General features: G+C 40.5%; 1 protein-coding gene across 3 annotated transcripts in view; it reads left to right on the forward strand.

Annotated features, from left to right (window-relative positions):
- The first annotated feature begins 566 nt into the window (after positions 1–566).
- Pls3 (plastin 3) overlaps positions 567–18,665 on the forward strand; it is a 91,024-nt gene continuing 72,925 nt past the window's right edge. Inside the window, exon 1 of one of the 3 annotated variants that reach the window (XM_052737819.1) lies at positions 567–697. Coding sequence is in view for 2 of the 3 variants with exons in the window: in XM_052737829.1 (XP_052593789.1) it covers positions 1,381–1,384 (4 nt within the window). In the remaining variant the exon portion in view is untranslated. Of the gene's footprint in view, positions 698–1,211; positions 1,385–18,665 lie in introns of those variants that run through there. The other 2 variants (XM_052737829.1, XM_052737813.1) reach the window with 2 other exon arrangements.

An 18,665-nucleotide genomic window follows, 5' to 3' on the forward strand; every position in this document is an offset into this window, starting at 1 on the left:
TTGCCCTGACTATGATGAAATGGGCGTGGAGGCGCTAGGAAGTTCTCCCAGTACTAGAGGAGGGTTGAGCCTGGAGATCACCAATTTGAGGCCAGCTTCAGCTACATAGTGTGACCCTCTCTCAAAACATACCAAGCAAAAACAAAGGGACAGTAGCTAGAGGTTCCCCCTCAAAGTCCATTGGCGACAGGTTTGAACGGAGCAAAACACAGTACTGTACCTTCCTAACGAAGAGGAAAAACTGCACCTTCACTCCCATAGCTGACTTAAATCGGCAATGTTCAAACACGGTCTGGAATCCCTAACTTTACAGTTATTTCAGTAACATCTTTGAAAGCATGTTTTCCAAGTCAGGCAATTTAGACTCTTAAGTTCTTAACATCAGGTAGGGAGTGGAGAATCAGGCTTGCAAACACAGACCTCCAGTTCCGATCCCTCTTGAGTGCCTATCCCTGTGCCTAGTCTCTCAGCTCCCAGCCCAGTTGATGTGACAGGCTCGTGGCCCAATCGCCTTCCTGGTTCCCAGGCCGCTGGTGAACACCACCAGAGCCAATGGCTGCGGCCGCAGGGCGGAGGGGGCTGGCAGGAGGGGGAGCGCTGGCTTTAGAACCCCAGCTGCAGAGATTCCTAGGGCCAGAAGTTGTCTGAGTGCTTGGTGGGAAGCTGTAGGGCCAGATCCACGACTCTAAGACTTTACGTAAGTACTTTGCAGCTCTAGCGCAAGGGGAGCGGGTTTCCTGGGCGTGGGCAAGAGTGGGTCCTGGCGAGAGCATCTCCCGGAACCTCAGCTGGAACGTGCCTTGCACCGGGGGCGGGGGTTGGGCAAAGGGGGAGACGGAGGAAAATTTGATCTGGGGTCTGAGGCTCCAGGACGAGCTTTAGCCACCAAGATGGGTGGGAGCTCCAAAGGGTTCCTTATCACCACCCGCTGCCATCACTTTTTCTGCTATTTACTGTGCCTGCTCTCTAGTTGCTCTGAACTTGTTGCCCACCACCAGCGGGAGGTCCTCGGTCGGGGAAGCCAACTCTTACCCAGATTCCCTACGGCAGCGACCACCCCTGAAGTGGAAACCGTGTGCCTAACTTCCCTCTGCCGTCCTTTCCCAGCTACTGCCATTCCCCAATCCATCCCTCCCTCCCTCCTTCTCAGCCGCTGGGAAATCCTGGAGCCAGCCGCCTAGGTCGCCTCCCGCTAGTTCCCAGTGAACTACTGAGGGTGACCCAGCGGGTTCCTGAGGACCCTGTGGCTCCTAGAGAGAGGGGCTGGACGCCGAGCGGGTGCGGTGGCCCTGGGAAGGAACCTGGCCTGGGCTGCCCACCTTCTGCCCGCTCCCCTCCCTATCCCTTACCCTGAGCGTCGGGACCGCGCGGCGTCTCCCTATGAGTAAGCAGTTTTTTTTTTTTTTTTTCTTTCTTTCCTTAGCAGAACCTCTCCAGGCTAGCAAGCCCAGGAGTACCTTTAGATTCCCTCCTCTAGCAGCGCGCTGGCAGTCCGCTAGTGTCCTAACTAACTGCTCAGGCTCTGCAACCCAGAGCTCTGGAGCTGGGCTGCCGCACCGGGGACCACTCGGGATCCCTGGGAGGCTGAGCAAACAGGGTGGCTGGAACCCCATTCCAGGAACAGCTGCACTTGCCTGTGTTTGCTTTTCTCCACCCGCCTTACTTTAGCGACCTAATGAGAGGCCTGGGGACTCAGACTACCACTGCCCTGGCGGGTCGCCAGTCCCAAAGTTGCTGCTGCTTGGTCAAGTGCTGGCGGTTCCGAACCTCAGCCTGGCTCCAGGCCCTAGCTAGCTGCTCCAGCTTGGCTGACACTTTCCATCCTGAAGATTTCTTGCTTTTCACTTGAGCTGTGTAACTAGCCCCGTGTTGCAAGTCTAGCTTGGATTTGAATTGGGGAGCCTACCTATATTGGGCCAGTCAGGAGGGATGCTGGTATTGTCCTTCCTGTTAGGGGTAATGTAGACAGAGTGAGGGACTTTGGTTAGCCACAGTAGTTAGAAGATGTACGTGAAGTTAAAACCTCCTGAACAGTCAGCATTTCCTCCATTTCAACATCACTGTGTGTTGGAGAGCCTAAAATTGATCCTGAGATGTAGTTTACTGTGAACAACTTAATGACCGAGGTCCCACATATGCCATTTGGCATCACATGCCTTAGGTCTCTGATGCCCCTGGGGTGATGGTCACATGACCTCTTTCGACTTTAAAACTGGAATGCAATGGCCGAGGCCCATATTCCAAAAACTACCAAGACAAAAAGAGGGAGGGGCTGATGTGTGTCAGCTTCCACTGAAGGGATTTCTTGGATTTGCGTGAGGGGAACAGAAAGGAATTTGTTACTGTGATTTTAAACAAAATAAAAATTGAACAAAACATTCTAAAAATAAAAAAGAGGCTGTTTTAAGAACAAAAGCTTGAAATATATTTGTGCCATGACATTAATATGTTTCCCCACAATTACATACGGCTTTTCTAAATTTTAAAAATATTTTAAAATCGTTTTCTAAGAAAGCTAAGCTTTATTTAACTCATGTCCCATTTCATTCCTAAACGCTAGTTTTGAAGCCATATCGCATAAGATAGTGTTAAAAATATAAAGACTATCCATATTCCTTGGTCTAGCCTATACTTCCGTTGAACTATTTATTCTCTATATTGGACATCTACTTAAAGGTGGTGAATAATCCTTTGACTAAAATTAACTATCAGTTATTTGTAGTTTGGATTTAATTGGCTCAGAAATCCTACCCCAAACTAGTTAACACAAAATTTACAAAGCTGGTTGGGGTTTGTGGTCCAAAGTGGTTTGGTTAGAAGACTATGAATGACTTGCCCATCTTATCCAGTGTTGGAGTTGCTTCTGAGAGAACACGTGGAAGTTTTACTATTTAGATTGTATATTATAACTATGGAAACAATGTAGAGCAGCCAGGTGTGGTGGTGGCAGACATTATAATCCCAGCACTTGGGGGGCAGAGGCAGGAGAATCAGGAGTCCAAAACCAAGAAGGACTCCATGATACCCTGTCTCAAACAACAAGTAAATAAGTTAAGGAAAAACATAAACAGAAGAAAAGAAACATGTAGAGGAGTCTCCAAGGTCAGGAGCTTAAAAGCCTCACTGACTTGCAAAATACAGGCACAGTTTCCACAAATTCGTTCTTTAAACCCATTATTGCAGAAGCTATAAAAATGAAATGATAAAGCACTTGATGTCAGTCCTGACTACCTGAGCTCAATCCCCTAGATCTATTGGGTAGAAGAAAACTGGCTCCTGCAATTTGTACTATAACCTTTACACACCATTCCTTCGTATTGTGTGTGCATGTATTCATACACACACACACACACACACACACACACACACACACACATACACACACACACACACACACACACACACACACACACACACACACACACACACACATCATTTTTTAAAGTAACTGGGAACATGTAGGAGATTGTTTGCTTTGTGTCTTTCCTCCCAGACTTTTTATTTCAGTAGCTTCTGAATAGTTCCTGCACTCCGTTTTCAGCTGAGCATGAGCTTTTGAGCATGAAAACTACAGCTATCTTAAAGACACAGTTCTGCTCTGCAGACTAGCCTGCAGTCCAGATTAGCTAGGAATGGCTCTAAATTGTACCTGAACTCCTACAGTTGAGCCCCCCTAGTGGAAGTGAAGTGACAATGTAATTTTAGACTGAATCTATTCATTTGTTTCTTTGTTTATTCATGGGTTTTTCAAGTCAGGGTTTCTCTATGTAACAGTCCTGGCTATTCTGGAACTCGCTCTATAGACCAGGCTGGCCTCGAACTCACAGAGATCTACCTGCCTCTGCCTCCGGAGTGCTGAGATTAAAGATGTACACCAACACTGCCTGGATAACTTTAGACTGAATTTCTTTCTTTCTTTCTTTTTGACTGAATTTCTAATAAAAGTTTAACTTTAAAAAATCAGTCGAAGAAACTGTCTATGAAACTCAGCATTGTGTACTATGAATTGACACCACTAATAACCATTGTTAATTTCCTACTTTTAAAAATGTTTAGCTAGATATATAAAATGATACTACTCATATCTGGTCAGTGAAGATTAACAAAGTCTATATGATTGTTGTTGTTATTTTGTTAATCTAAAATTATTTCAAAATTGGTTTAAAGCCAGTTATGGTAACATACATCTCTCATTCCAGCATTTAGGTGGCAGATGCAGGAGGATTAGGGATTCCAGGTCATCCTCTACTATGATCCTAGCCTGGCTTCCACAAGAGCCTGTCTCAATAAGCCAAGAAGAAAAATGTTTTAAATAGTTTTTATTTAGTTTACTGATTTTTTTCATCTTTAATCATTATTTAAATTTTTTCATATAATATGGTTTGATCATATTCTCCCCCCCAAATCTTCCAAAATCCTATCCACTCAACTTTATTTGTTCTCTCACTCTGTCAAAACAAAATAAATATCAAAACAATTCAGACAAAAAATATTAGACCTCAGTCATTTTTAAGAGGTGGAGTACTGACAGACTGGATTGCAGCCTTTATAAGTCATATAAACCCAGAATCATGAACCTGGAACACGGCTCAGTAAATAAAGGCACTAATCATCTAGCCTGACAACCTGAATTTGATCCCCTGGGCCCACATAACAGAAGGTGAGACCTGACTCCTGACGTTGTCCTCTGACCTCCACACATGGGCCAAGACACAGCATGATGTTCCATACCCTGGTCATGCTAATCACCACTAGTTTCTGGTCCACAGAACTTCTTAGATTGCCCATACATTAAAAAAAAAGAAACCCTCATTGGTGTGGACTTGTGATTTAGTGTTATCTAATTAACCCAGATGTTTTTTTGTTTGTTTGTTTGTTTGTTTTTCAAGACAGGATTTCTCCATGTAGCCTTGGCTGTCCTGGAACTAGCTCTGTAGACCAGGCTGGCCTCAAACTCACAGAGATTGGCCTGCCTGCCTCCTGAATGCTGAGATTATAGGTGTGCACCACCACTGCCAGGTGTGAGTCCAATTCTTTTTTTTTTTTTTTTTTTTTTTTTTGGTTTTTCGAGACAGGGTTTCTCTGTGTAGCTTTGCGCCTTTCCTGGAACTCACTTGGTAGTCCAGGCTGGCCTTGAACTCACAGAGATCCGCCTGCCTCTGCCTCCCGAGTGCTGGGATTAAAGGCGTGCGCCACCACCGCCCGGCCAGTGAGTCCAATTCTTAATTTCTACCCTTAGACCTAACGAGTTACCTGGAATGCCAGCTGAATTATGTTTTGGCTCTTTTGTAAATTGTAAATAGCATTGAAATCTTAAGTGTCTAGTATCTTTGATGCTCTTTAAAGTCTAATTACTAAAATGTGCCTAGGTTTGTGGCATTTGGAGTAGAAGGATTAGATATGATGATTGAGTAATATTTTAAGGGAGATAAGTCTCTTCTACAAATGGTATACACACATTAGACTTAATCACGACTATTCTGGCAAAGTGTTAATATCCAGGGCACTATCAGAAACCCAGTGAAATTTTCCTCTTAGGCAAAATAGTATGACTGCTACTGAGAAAAAAAGGGGCAGCTTGGCCATGGTGCTTGAGCACTAAAGTGATGGATGCCTTTGGACAAGAGAATGAAGTCCACTTATTCCATGGTCTGTTTTCAGTGTCATTTCTACTTGGCTTCCCATATTTCTTGACATCATATTCTTAACATATATGACAATGGCAGGCATTTGTATTTGTATTCAGTCTGCTATACTCTGGGTGGAATGTATATATCCCAAGCCATTTCTTGCTTGTAACTGATTCTAAAAGTAACTGGTATGAAATCAAATTTGAAAACGAACATCTATTAGTATAGGACAGCTTGAGTATCTGTTTTTAGACTTATTTTGCTAGTATGATGGGATCTTAGTGGAAAATGATCTAAAGGGAAAAGATTGATGGGTAAAAAATAAAGCTAAGTTTAGAAGAAGGTTAGAGGCTGGGTCATGCTTTGAATCTGTGTGCTTATTCTAGGGAGTGATGTGCCATATGGTGTAAGTTTAATGGGTTGGAGATTTTCGAAAGCTTTTTGGATGCATCCTTGTAACTGTTTTCAGTTTTGAATCCTTTGTTTAAAGTTGTAGCAACTGTCTAATGCCTGTGTGACATCCCCAACCCCATGTGTCTGTGAGTATCTGTGTCTGTGTCTGTGTGTGCCATACAGAGATGGACAAAACGTGTCTTCCTAAATGACCTGCCTCCTTACTTTTTAAGACAGGGGCTCGAACTGAAACTGGAGCTTGCCTGTTTGGCTAGACTGGCTGGCTGGCGAGTCCTGGGGATCCTCCTGTCCTTCCTCCTCAGTGTTGTCAGTACAAGTGCGTGCTCCATCATCTGTCTTTCTCACATTTGTGCTGGGGAATCTGAACTCAGGTCCTTGTGCCTGCACAGCAAGCGGCTTACTGCCGAACCATCTCTTTGGTCCTTAAATGCCGTTCTTCGAAGCCAGGCTCACAATACATAGGTCAGTTTATTTCAGTTATGGAGGTGAAGCACTTTCAAAAGATTCACAGCTATTCTTTTTTAAATTTTTCTTTTATTTATTAATTTTTATTTTCATTTTACATACCAACCATAGTGGAGTGGGGGGGGTAGATGAGGGGAAGCAGAAATGGGGCAGGGAGGGGGAACTGTGCCATATTCTTAACACTTCTAAGAAAAATGTGAGTATGGATTGTTCTAGGGATGAAGAAACATTGCATTTCAAAGAAAATACTGAAAGAAGAGAGGGGTGTGGCAGCACAGGACTGTAATCCCAGCACATGGAATGTGAGTATATATAGTGAGTTCCAGGCCAAGCTCAGTGGCATGGGATCTTGTCTCAAAAGAAAATATGAAGGAGGAAGTATATTGGACATGGTCTCAGAGGAACTGCCTCTGAGCCAGAATCTCACCTTGAGAAACAAATAAAATTGTTATATTAGTAAATAACATTTCATACACACACATGCTCTAGACACTAAGCATTTCTGTTTTGAAATGTGGAGGAGCGCCATGATTTTAGCTGACTGAAATTTCTTTTTTAAATGCGTATAATCTGGCCATTCTCAGTTAACTGTTTTATTATTTTTTTAATGTGTGAGTGTTTTGCCTGTATCACTTCTAGTACCTGGTGCCCATGGAGGCCAGAAGGGGGTGTCAAATTCTCTACATCTGGATATAAAGACAGTTGCAAGCTGCTGTATGGGTGTTATAAATTGAACCCAGGTCCTCTGGAAGATCAGGCAGTGCTCTTAACCACTGAGCCATCACTGCAGCCTCTGTTTCCAGTTATATTATCATTTAACTTGGTTTTGTTTTTTCAGGCTTGGAGATGGATGTCAGGGCCTCCTTCATGCCAGGCAAGCATTCTACTACTGAGCTATATGCCAGGCCCAATCGTTCTTTTCTGTTTTGAGACAGAGTCTTGCTAAGATACCAGGCGAGTCTTAAACTCACTTTGTAGTCCAAGCAGGCCTTTGAATGTGTAATCCTCCTGCCTCAATCTCTCAAGTACCCTGGATTACAGGTTGCACCCACCAGGTCTGGCTACAGACTGATTTTATAGTATGAAAAAATTTTTTCTTAAAGTTTAGAAAGGTGATTGATGATAAGCATAGCATAGCTTATTATAAAAGGCATTGGGTGTAGAATCTCTGGTCTTTTATTCCTCCACTGTCTGGATAGATAGGCCCTTTTCAGTAAATCACTGTTGTACTCATATCTGGAGTTTACTTGATTTTTAAGGCATCTGTTTTTAATCTATGCATTTCAGAAGCATGCTGAAAGGATAAGTGAGCTATGTGAAACCTTGGCTCTTCAGCAGACAGGTGCTATGTAAATCCAGCATACTGTAGTATATCATAACTGTGCTAGGGCTTTAACAGGGCTTTTCAGAAGACTGGGGTGGGGCTCAATGGAAGAACATTTGCTTTACATGCGTGAGGCTCTGAGTTCAATCCCCAGCTAGTTTCATAGCCCGTGGCTGCACTCACCTTCTGCCTGTTTACATACATATAAAAATTATATGCTAGGATGCACACATGAGAGAACATAATTTTTCTCTGAATCTGGGCCATCTCACTTAAAATAATGTTTTCTACATATTCATTTTCCTGCAAACTTCATTTTTCTTTATGGCTGAATAAAATTACCCACTATGTTTGTATTACATTTTCTTTATCCATTTATCTGTTGATTAACATCTAGGCTGATCCTTACCTTGCTCTTGGGAGTAGAGCAGCAATAAAAATAGGTATGTCAGTATCTCTGTGGTAGGATACAGTGTCCTTTTGCAACATGCCAGGAATGATGAAAGCTCAGTCATGGTAGATACGATTGAATATAATTTTTTGCATTTATTTATTTTCTGTGTGTGCATTTGTCATGGTGCACGTGGAAGTCAGAGGACATTCTGGAGAAAGAGTTCTTTACTTCTCTCATGAACTCAGGCCATTAGGATTGGTGGCAAATGCCTTTCCTGCTGAGCCATCATGCCAGCTCAGTTAAATGACTTGAGAGTAACCAAGAATCATGACTAGTTTGTAAGAGTGGGCTATTTTTACTCCTAAAACTCATTATCATTTTTTAATTGTGTCCTCTTACTTCAACCATCTGTGTTTTAAAATATTCACTGGGAAAGGTATTTTGTGTAATCCTGTAACTAGTGCATTGAAAATAGAAGTTTGATTATCTCAAGTTGTGACACACACATGGAAAAATGAATACATATACACATTATAATTATATGTAAATATAGAAAGTCCTTACTTTGTATAAAATGCAATAGACTCTCAACAAATGTTTCCATTTATAGCTCAGTTCATGTTTTACACTATCTGTGTCAGAGATTTGGATTTCTCAATTTTCTACTAATTTGAACCCTTTTTCCTTATTACCATTTGCCACTAAGAAAATAGGGTGTCAGGGAAGCTGGAGAGATATCTCAGCAGTTAAAAAGTGCTACTTGCTCTTCTTAAAGAGGACTTGAGTTCCATTCCCAGCGCCCACATAGGGTGGCTCACAACCGCCTGTAACTCCTGATTCAGAGATGCAAACATTTCGTTCTGGCCTCTGAGGGCAACTACACTCATATGCACATACTCCCACACAAACACGCACATCCAAACGTAACCAAGTTAAAAATAAATCTAAATCTGGAAAATACAGTGGAATTTTTTGGTTTGATTTAAATTTTGCATTGATTTGTGTATGGGTGCACACGCACACATGTGCAAAAGTGCAAACACACGAGTCAGAGGACAACTTGAGGAATTAGTTCTCCTTCCGCCGTGTAGGTGTCCCTTGGATTTAACTTGGGTCCTCAGGCTACGCAGCAAACATTCTTCCTCACTTATTCATTTTATTTAATGCTATTATGAAAATTCTGTTTTCTGTTGCTTTTCATTTTGAATGCAGATATTTAAGCAAGGATGTAGGCAGCTTTACTTAACTCAGAAACCTGTTTATCATTGATTTAATATTTTTATGAAGATATGCTATCCAATAGTCCAAAAAACTTCCCTTCAAAGGAAAATTGAAAACATGACTCCTAATAAGTTACATATACCATTTAAAATAAACTAATAGCCATTAAAAAATAGTGCTTAAACAAAGATGAAAGGTAATGGTTAATGTTGAGGCCAGGTTTGGTAGATGGGAGAGCAGGCGTCAAGATTTGCCAAGTTTTCACAGTAATAGAAATATCAGTGTTAAAAAGGTGATTTTGGATAAAAAAAAAATAACATAGACAAAATCAATTAGTGAAAACTGAAATGTAGAAAAGGCAGGATTATAAACTGTATCACTATCCTTTCTTTAAAAAAAAATATTTGTGTGTGTTTGTATTTGCTCATGGGCAGAGGATACCTCTCGGTAGTCAGTTCCCTCCTTCCACTATAGGTTCTGGGTTCAGATCATCAGGGTTGCTGTAAGCACTTAGCTCAATATGTTTTCCAAGGTAACATACAGTCTTTAGAAATTGGTAAACTTAAATTACTAGAGTTAAATGAATTATTTTCATTTTTTCCCCTGGTAGAAGTCTTCAAATGCAAAGCCCAGGAGTCAGAAACAGGAGGATCTCTGTAAGTTCAAGGCCAGCTTGTTATACAGAGGGAGTTCCAGGACAGCCATGGTTATGTGGAGAGATCCTACCTCAAAAAACTAAAACCAAACGAATAAACAAACAAACATAAAAAAAGGTTTAAGCAACTTGAGAAGCTTCAGTTTGCAGCTATAGCTGAACCATTTTTGTTAGTGGTTATAAAGAAGTAATCATTTCTCTGAATATGTTTCTGGTGATTCAGGGCAGGTCTTTGTGTATGCTGAGCAAACTCCCTAGGACTGAGATGCAATTTCAGCCCTGATTTTCTGTTGTTTTTTTTTAAGTTTGAGACAAGATCTTGCTAAGTTCTTCAGGCTGAACTTTAAATTTTGATCCTACTTCTTCAGCCTCTGGAATAGCTGGGATGCAGACATGAGTTAGCAGGCCTGGCTAGCATAATTGCATCTTAATAGTTATCCTATCATAATTTGAAAATAGAACCAACTTATCTCAGTAAAGTTTTAAAAGTTCTATCAACAGGTTACATGGTCAAAAATACAAGTCAACTCATGCATTTGGTTTTTTTTTTAATCTAAATTCCAAGTAATCTAGCTTCTGTTAGCTCTCTAATGAAACTCAAGCTAGCATGTAGTATTGATGGTAGCAACAAGTGAAACCTTCCCAAGAAAGATGAAGGAGGTTTGGTGTGTCTAGTACATTGAAGTGTATAGATATAAGAGAGAAAGAAGGAAGAAAAGAAAAGAAAGAAAGAAAGAAAGGAATGAAATAAATAAAGAAAAGAAAGAAAAGTGAGCAAGAGAGAAAGAAAGAGCAAGAGAGAAAAAGGAAGAAAGAGAAGAAGGAAAGGAGAGGAAAGGAAAGAAAGGACAGAAGGGAGAAAACAAGTAAGCCAGGTTTAGGATATAGATCAGTGGTAGAGTGTTTGCCTATTATATAGCAGGCCCTGGCTTTGGTCCCCAGCAGCACATAAATCAACCATAGTGGCACAAGCCTATAAATCCCAGCACTCAGGAGGCAGAATGAGGAGGGTCAAAAGTTCAAGATTACATTTGAGGCTAGCCTGGAATACATATGACCCTGTCTCCTTTAAAAAGGCCTATAGGCTACTAATAAATAGAATCTTGGGTAAACTATAAAATGTACTCAAGTAAATTCAAGTATCTATTGCTCTGTCTGTCTGTCTTTCTGTCATCTATCTAGACTGATATATATCATATATAATCATTCATGAATATGGACAGCATCTTCTGTTTGTGAGTGGTTTTATAATCCATTCAGTTAACCAAAGTGTTTATTTTAATTATTTTATGTGTATGAGTGTTTTGTCCACAGTTGCAAATGCACTGTGTGTATGTCTAAATGTCCAGAGAGGCCAGAAGAGGGCACTGGATGCTCTGAAACTGGAGTTATAGCTAGTTGTAAGCTGCCATGTGGGTGCTGGGAACCAAACCCAGGTCATCTGTGAGGACAGCCAATACTGGTAACTGTTCAATCATCTCTCCAGCCTTATCATTTAATGAAAGTATTTAATCAAGACTGTTTATATACTGGGATTGCAAAGAGGGAGAGAGGGAGAAGATAACTCCTGCAATTTAGGAGAAGAAAAAGACACAAAGGTAATATTGGTTCTCATGAAATGTAAAAACAGTTATTATAGTTATTAATGTGTGTGCGTGTGTGCACATGCATGTGACATCAGGACAACTTGTAGGAACTGATTCTTGCCTCCCACCTTGTTGAGGCAGTGTCTGTATTGATTGTGCTGCAGCTCTGCTTCTTCCAGTCCAGCTGGATGATGGATGCTAGGGTGATTCTCCTCTCCACTTGCCAGTTCTGGTAGGAGGGATGGCATTACAGATGTGTACCACCACATCTGGCTTTTTGCATTAGTTCCAGGATTGAACTTGAGTCATCAGGCTTGTATGGCTATCACTTTGACCTATTGAGCCATCTCCTTCCCCTCTTAAAAATATTTTACATGGAGAAATGAATTTAAATGTGATCTTTTTTCCTTAACATAAAATAATTTCTAAATTTAAACTTTGTATAGACAAAGACATTCACTTATATCCCAGTATAATCAAATCTAAACTAAGAACAAATCACATTTAAACATTGTTATTTCTTTGCAATAATTATTACGTCCTAAAAAAAGAGCCACTATGAGTTAATTTTACTTAAATAGAACATTGCTCAGCCTATAAATGAAGGTCAGCAGACACCAGTGTCTTGGAATAAAATAGCCCTTTGGCTAGAAAATGCGCCACACCCCATTTTGTTTTTACAAAACTAAAATTCTTTCCAGCTTTACTAAATTGGAGATGCTGTGTCCAACGACAGTAGTAGTTGGTTCTGCCGCTGTGGAAATGCCCAAACATCCATGTGCATAGAAGCCCTTAGAAAAGTTGATTGCATAAGCTTTGTGTAGCTCCTGTTCTCTTAGGTTTTGTCTGGCCCGTGTATAAAGTACAAGTAACTCATAGAGCTGATGGCTTTCATTTCCTAACTAGTGCTTCATGATTTTCACAGACCTGAGATTGGGTAGGAGAACCTGGTATTTCAGATCTGACAGTTGCTCCTTCTGGTAGGAGGGAGTCAAAGTAATGTATATTGTTTTCTACAAGGGCAGTGAGAAAATTCTGCCAATGGATGAGCTATACAAGTAGAGATTGAGCAAATAAACCATGAAGAAAACCTCTGCTCTTGTTCTTTCATAGTAGCCTGACACACAGCAGGTCCCATTTACAGTATTCCCTCCATATTTGAAAGCAATGGGTTCCTGGAACTCTCTCAGATACTGTTTTTCACAGATCCTTAAGCCCCTTATATGAAGTAAGGTAATATTTGCGTATAACCCGTGTATGTTCTTCATCCTTCTTGTGTGTGGAGGTGAGAACTGAATCAAAGGCCTCTCACATTCTAAACTTACCACTGAGCTACATTCATAGCCCCCTCCCACATATATTGAATCATCTCTAGGTTACTCAATACCTCATAGAATATGAAAGCTTAGCAAATAGTTGTTAACGGTATTGTCTGCAGAATGAAGACAAGAAAAGATCTATACAAGTCAATGCAGTCACAGGCCTTTCTGAATATCTTCCAGCTGATGTTGGTTGAATCCATATGGAGCATATAGATATAGTGCACCAATTACTATTCTTGAGTTGATGAAAAGGAATGACCCTGAATTGTCTGCTGATAAACTTGAAGCTGAGGGCTGGAGGTATATGGCTCAGTGGTAGAATTTGTACTGGGCATGAATGATGGCTAAGATTTGATCCCCATCAGAAAGAAAAGGGAGCAGGGAAGGAGGAAGAAATGGTGGTGTGAAGGAAGGAAGGAAAGAAAGAAAGAAAAAAGTAAGGGTTGGGGGACGATCAAATTGAAGAAACTCAAATTGGTAGACCATTGAGTTATGACACAGTGATTTTCTGCCATGACAATAATCAAATGGTGTTCTGGCTTTTATTTACTTTTTATCTATTTTATTTACTTAGTAAAATTTTATTAACATAAGTTCAATGCACAAAATGAAGTAATTCAGCATGAAATTTTCATGCAAATACATAATGTACTTTGACCATATTAACCCCATTACCCTCTCTTTTCCTCAGTCTCCAACCCTCCCACAGGATTATTTAACCTTCCCATGTAGTTCCTTGAGATTCACATCCTATGTGTGTGTAGCATGTGTGTGTTTGTGTGTGTGTATGTGATAATACTGCATATGAAAGAAAACTCAGAATATCTGTCCTTTTGAATGTGTCTTATTTCATTTAATATGATCTATAGTTCCATCATTTTTCTGTAACTGACATTATTTCATTCATCTTTGTCGCTGGAAAAAACACCACTGTGGACTTTGTTCAACAGAACTAGGAAAAACATCCTAAAATTCATATGGAAATACAAGAGACTATGCATATCCAAAGCAATGCTAAGCAGAAAGAAAACTGCTGGAAGGTATCAAAGTTACTTGACATCAAATCATACTATAGAGCTGTCCTGGCAAACACAACATGGTCCAGACAAAAACAGACATGTGGACCAATGAAATAGAATGGAGGACCTATGAAGAAACACAGAAAACTATGAACACATAAGATTAGACAAAGGTGATAAAAGTATATACTAAAAAAAAAGACCATCAAATGGTGCTGGCAAAACTGGATATCCCCCAAAAGAAGAGTAAAATTAGATCCATATCTCTCACTCTGCACAAAATAGGCCAAAAATAGTTCAAAAAACTCAATTTAAAACCTGAAACACTGAAATTGCTAGAGGAAAATCAGGAAAACATTTCAAGATACAAACATAGGCCAAAAAACATTTTTTCTGTTCTTTCAGGACTCATGTGGCACAGGCTAGCCTCAAGCTCACTATGCAGCTGAGGATGATCTTGAACTTCTGATTATTTTGCCTCCACATCTCATGTGCTGAGATTATAGGCATGTCCTCCCACACCTGGTTATAGGCAGTACTACAGAACCAGCCACAGCTTTATGCATACTAGGAAAAGCACTCTACCAAGTGCTATGAATTCAGCTGGTCTCAAACTCGAAATCCTCCTGCCTCAGCCTTCAGCATGCTGGAATCACAGGAATTTATCCCCCTACCTGTCTATAGCTATTTAAAATGATTGATTGTGAGTGAATGTTTTGTTCCTTGATTTTTTTGTTTGATTTTGTTTTTTCGAAGATAAGTGTTTCTCTGTGTAACAGCTCTGGCTCTCCTGGAACTAGTTCTGTATACCAGGCTGGCCTGGAACTCACAAACACCTGCCTTCCTCTGTCTCTAGAGAGCTGAGATTAAAGGCATGCATCACCACTGCCCAGCTTGTTTCTTGTTTTTGGAGACGGTCTAACTATGTAACCTCATGCTGGCCTGGAATTTGGTATGTTGCCCAGGCTAGGTTCTAATTTATAATTCTCCTGCCTTAGCCTCCTATATGCTGAGGTTGCAGGCATGTTCTATCACCTACAGATATGTGTAGCATCGTCTTTTCTTTTTAAATTAATTTATTTATTTTATGTGTGTGTTTTGCCTGCATATACATATGTACACAGTGTGCATGCCTGTGTCCATGGGAGTCAGAAGTGGTCCTCAGACTCCTTGGAACTGCAGTTGTAGATGATTGGTTAGAAGCTGCCCAAAGTAAGTGCTGGGAACCAAAATGAAGTCCGATGCAAGAATAAGGGCTTTTAACTGCTGAGCCATCTTTCCATCCCCCAGTGCAGATGGCATTTTCATAGAAAGAGCTGCTGAACTTCAGAATCAAAAAGGAAGCTCTGTTATCCTCACATTTTGGTAGGTTTATTGAAAAGTACATGTATATATCCATACTATCTTCTTCAAATATACGGTTCAACACATATTAGTCCATCTTGCATCATGTACATCATTACTGCCCGTTTTCTTTTTTAAAAAGATGTATTTATTGTACTTTATGTGTACGAATGCTTTGCTCTCATGTATGTCTTTGTAACATATACATGCCAGATCCCCACAAAGGTCAGATGAGGGCGTCAGATCCCCTGGAACCAGAGTTAGGTACAGTTGTGAATCACCATGGGAGCGCTGGAAATTGAACCTGGGTCCTCTGCAAGAGCAAGTGCTCTTAACTGCTGAACCATCTCTTCAGCCCCCTACAATCCATTTTCATTAGTTCAGACAGAAATACTTGACTATCTACTCATAATCCTCCCAAGATACACAGCCTCCTAACCCTAAGTGACTGCTAATATACTTTACATCTCCATAATTTTCCCTATTCTGGACTTTTATGTGAATTAAATGTTTTTTTATGAATTAAATCTTTTTTGCATCTGACTTCTTCCACTTGTTGCAGTGCTTTCAAAGGTCACCCACATTCTAGTACTTCACTGCTTTTGTGTGCCTGATCAATGTTTGGTTATGCAGATATAGCCACCATTCGCTCAGAGGTGGGCATTGGAATTGTTACTACATTATGGGTATTTATAAATGGTGGAACACCTCAGTATTTAAAATTTAATCACAGGCAAGATTCTGAGTTAAAAGGTTGTACTGACAAGATTGTCTCATTTATTTCTCTTTTGTTGTTAATGTGAATCTTAGCTGTGAATGACTTTGGCTATTATTTTCTTGTTATTATTTGTTATTGGGCTATTTATTTTGTACGTATGGATTTATCAGTGATTTGCTCCCAGTAAATTTCTCCCCCTTTTTTTTTGATTAATGCAAAGTAAATAAAAGATTTTAATTTTCTTTGAGTGGGGTCAGCCAGGCCTTGAACACTTATCCTCCTATCTCAGCTCCTGGAGTAGTTGGGATTCCCAGCCAGTGCTACCAGGCCTTTAAAATGTATTGTATAACAGATGTTTAGAATGGTCAGTTAAACATAGGTTATTGTTGTTTTGTTTATGAGACAGCTATGTAGCTAAGGCCGGCCTCAAATTCAAGATCTTTCTGCTTCACCTTCCCCAGTAGCTGGAAATACAGACACACCACCACACCCAGGCACGTATTTGTTTCACTGCATTCTTGACCACTGAAGAGCAAAGATAAGCAATGTTAAGGAATGCAGAAGTAAATAGTAAATACTTGAAAACAATGGTTATCTTTAACCTAAAGAATTACTGAATACATTTGCTTTTCAAATGTGTTCACATAGAACAAAATTCAAAAGCTGCAAAGGGCCATAATATATAATGAGGAATCTTCTTAACGCTTGACATTTGCAAAAGAAATTGGTGTTTTGTGGTTAGGAAGAACGATGGTAGGAGGACTCTGTGAACATTTTAGGAGTGAATATGAGAAAGGGAGACCAGCAGTGTCCGGTTCACCCACATGACACTGGTGAAAATAGATGATAGCAAACCAAGGTGTGATGGGGACATACCTGTAATCCCGTTACCTCAACGCTGATGCAGGAGGATTGCCACAAGTTTGGGGCCAATCTGGGTTATTATGAGATCTTATCTCAAGGACCCTTGCTCTTGTCTTCTGGATTCAACTGTAAGAACACTTCCTGGGAAGCTATTGAAAAAAGTCTTGCTGGGTGGTAGTGGCGAATGCCTTTAATCCCAGCACTTGGGAGGCAGAGGCAGACGGATCTTCGTGAGTTCGAGGCCAGCCTGGTCTCCAAAGCGAGTTCCAGGAAAGATGCAAAGCTACACAGAGGAACCCTGTCTCGAAAAACCAAAAAAAAAAAAAAAAAGAAAAAAAGAAAAAGAAAAAAGTCTTTAGTCAGGCGTTAGGGGCTGGCCACTGGGAGTTTGATCATGCTCCAGGGAGTCTATGGACAACACAAATTGGACTTGGTGTTTTTTGTTTTTTGTTTAATGGAGACAGTGCAAGGGTGGGAGGGTGGACCTGAGAAGACTGGGAAGCAAATGTGATGGGGTGCACTGTACGAAATTCCCAAATAATTAATAAAAATATTATGTTGGGGAAAGAGAAAAAAGAGAAGTTCCTGGGTCCCAGCTCCTTGACACTTGCAGGCCCTTGAGGAAAGGAACAACTTTGCTGTGTAAGGAAGGCTGGAAGTCAGTACCATTTCCTGGAGACTCATTTCGAACTTCCTATGTAATTACTTAATTCTTGTAACACGTCTTTGTTAATTGTTTACAGTGTGCCTGGCATACTAAGATTAATCAAACAATATGTCAACGTTTGAGCTGGGAGTTCATTCTGGGCACTGATTTCACAAGTGAAGCCAAGGAAGTCTGATTGTGATTAGCCTCAACATACAATTGTCGAGGTCATTGGTGGAGGAGCACATCGTTATCATGGGAGATTCGGATTTTAGCAGTAGACCTAGTCCAACACCATTCTCTGTCCATTTCAATACAACATCCATGGTCCACACTGTCTGATAGTCCTGTCTCTTCCTCCCTGAATCAGTTTATACTAACTGCTGTTTTCTTTCATATGCTAACAGGTTGGCAGATGCTATGTCATGCTTTTAAACTGCCATGAACTCAGTGGAACTCAACCACTTATCTCTAATGCAGCTTAGGCCAGACAGTTTGTCCATAGCTAATAAAAATTCATTAATAATAGTTATGCAATGCCAGTGAATTCTTTTTCTATGTCCCATCTTTAGACAATAGTTCACAGTGTGCTAACAAGCACATATTCATAATCCTCTATGGTTAATGCATCCAAAAGGTTTTGAAAACTCCAATTCAATATATTGCAAGTCTATCATAGGGTTTTATCATTCCTGGTTTCTAGTAAACTGTAATTTATTGCCAGGTGGTGGTGGTGCACACCTTTGATCCCAGCACTCAGGAGACAGAGGCAGGTGGATCTCCTGAGTTCAAGGCCAGCCTAGTCTACAGAGTGAGTTCCAGCATAGCCAAGGCTGTTACACAGAGAAGCCCTGCCTCAAAAAAAAAAAACCCTAACAATAATAAAAAGAATTTATTATGCTAGTTTATTCAGTCTTTGCAAGTCTCTTTTTTCTATTTATTCTTTTTTTTTTTTTTTTGAGACAGACTCTCAAGTATCCCAAGTTGACCTCAAACTATGTAGCCAAGTATGATTCTGACCTTATGTGCCTGTACCTCCAGAATGTTGAGATTACAGGCATAT

The sequence above is a fragment of the Peromyscus californicus genome, unplaced genomic scaffold (assembly GCF_007827085.1).
Source record: "Peromyscus californicus insignis strain IS unplaced genomic scaffold, ASM782708v3 Scaffold_10__1_contigs__length_136768540, whole genome shotgun sequence".
In the NCBI taxonomy this organism is placed as follows: Eukaryota; Metazoa; Chordata; class Mammalia; order Rodentia; family Cricetidae; genus Peromyscus; species Peromyscus californicus.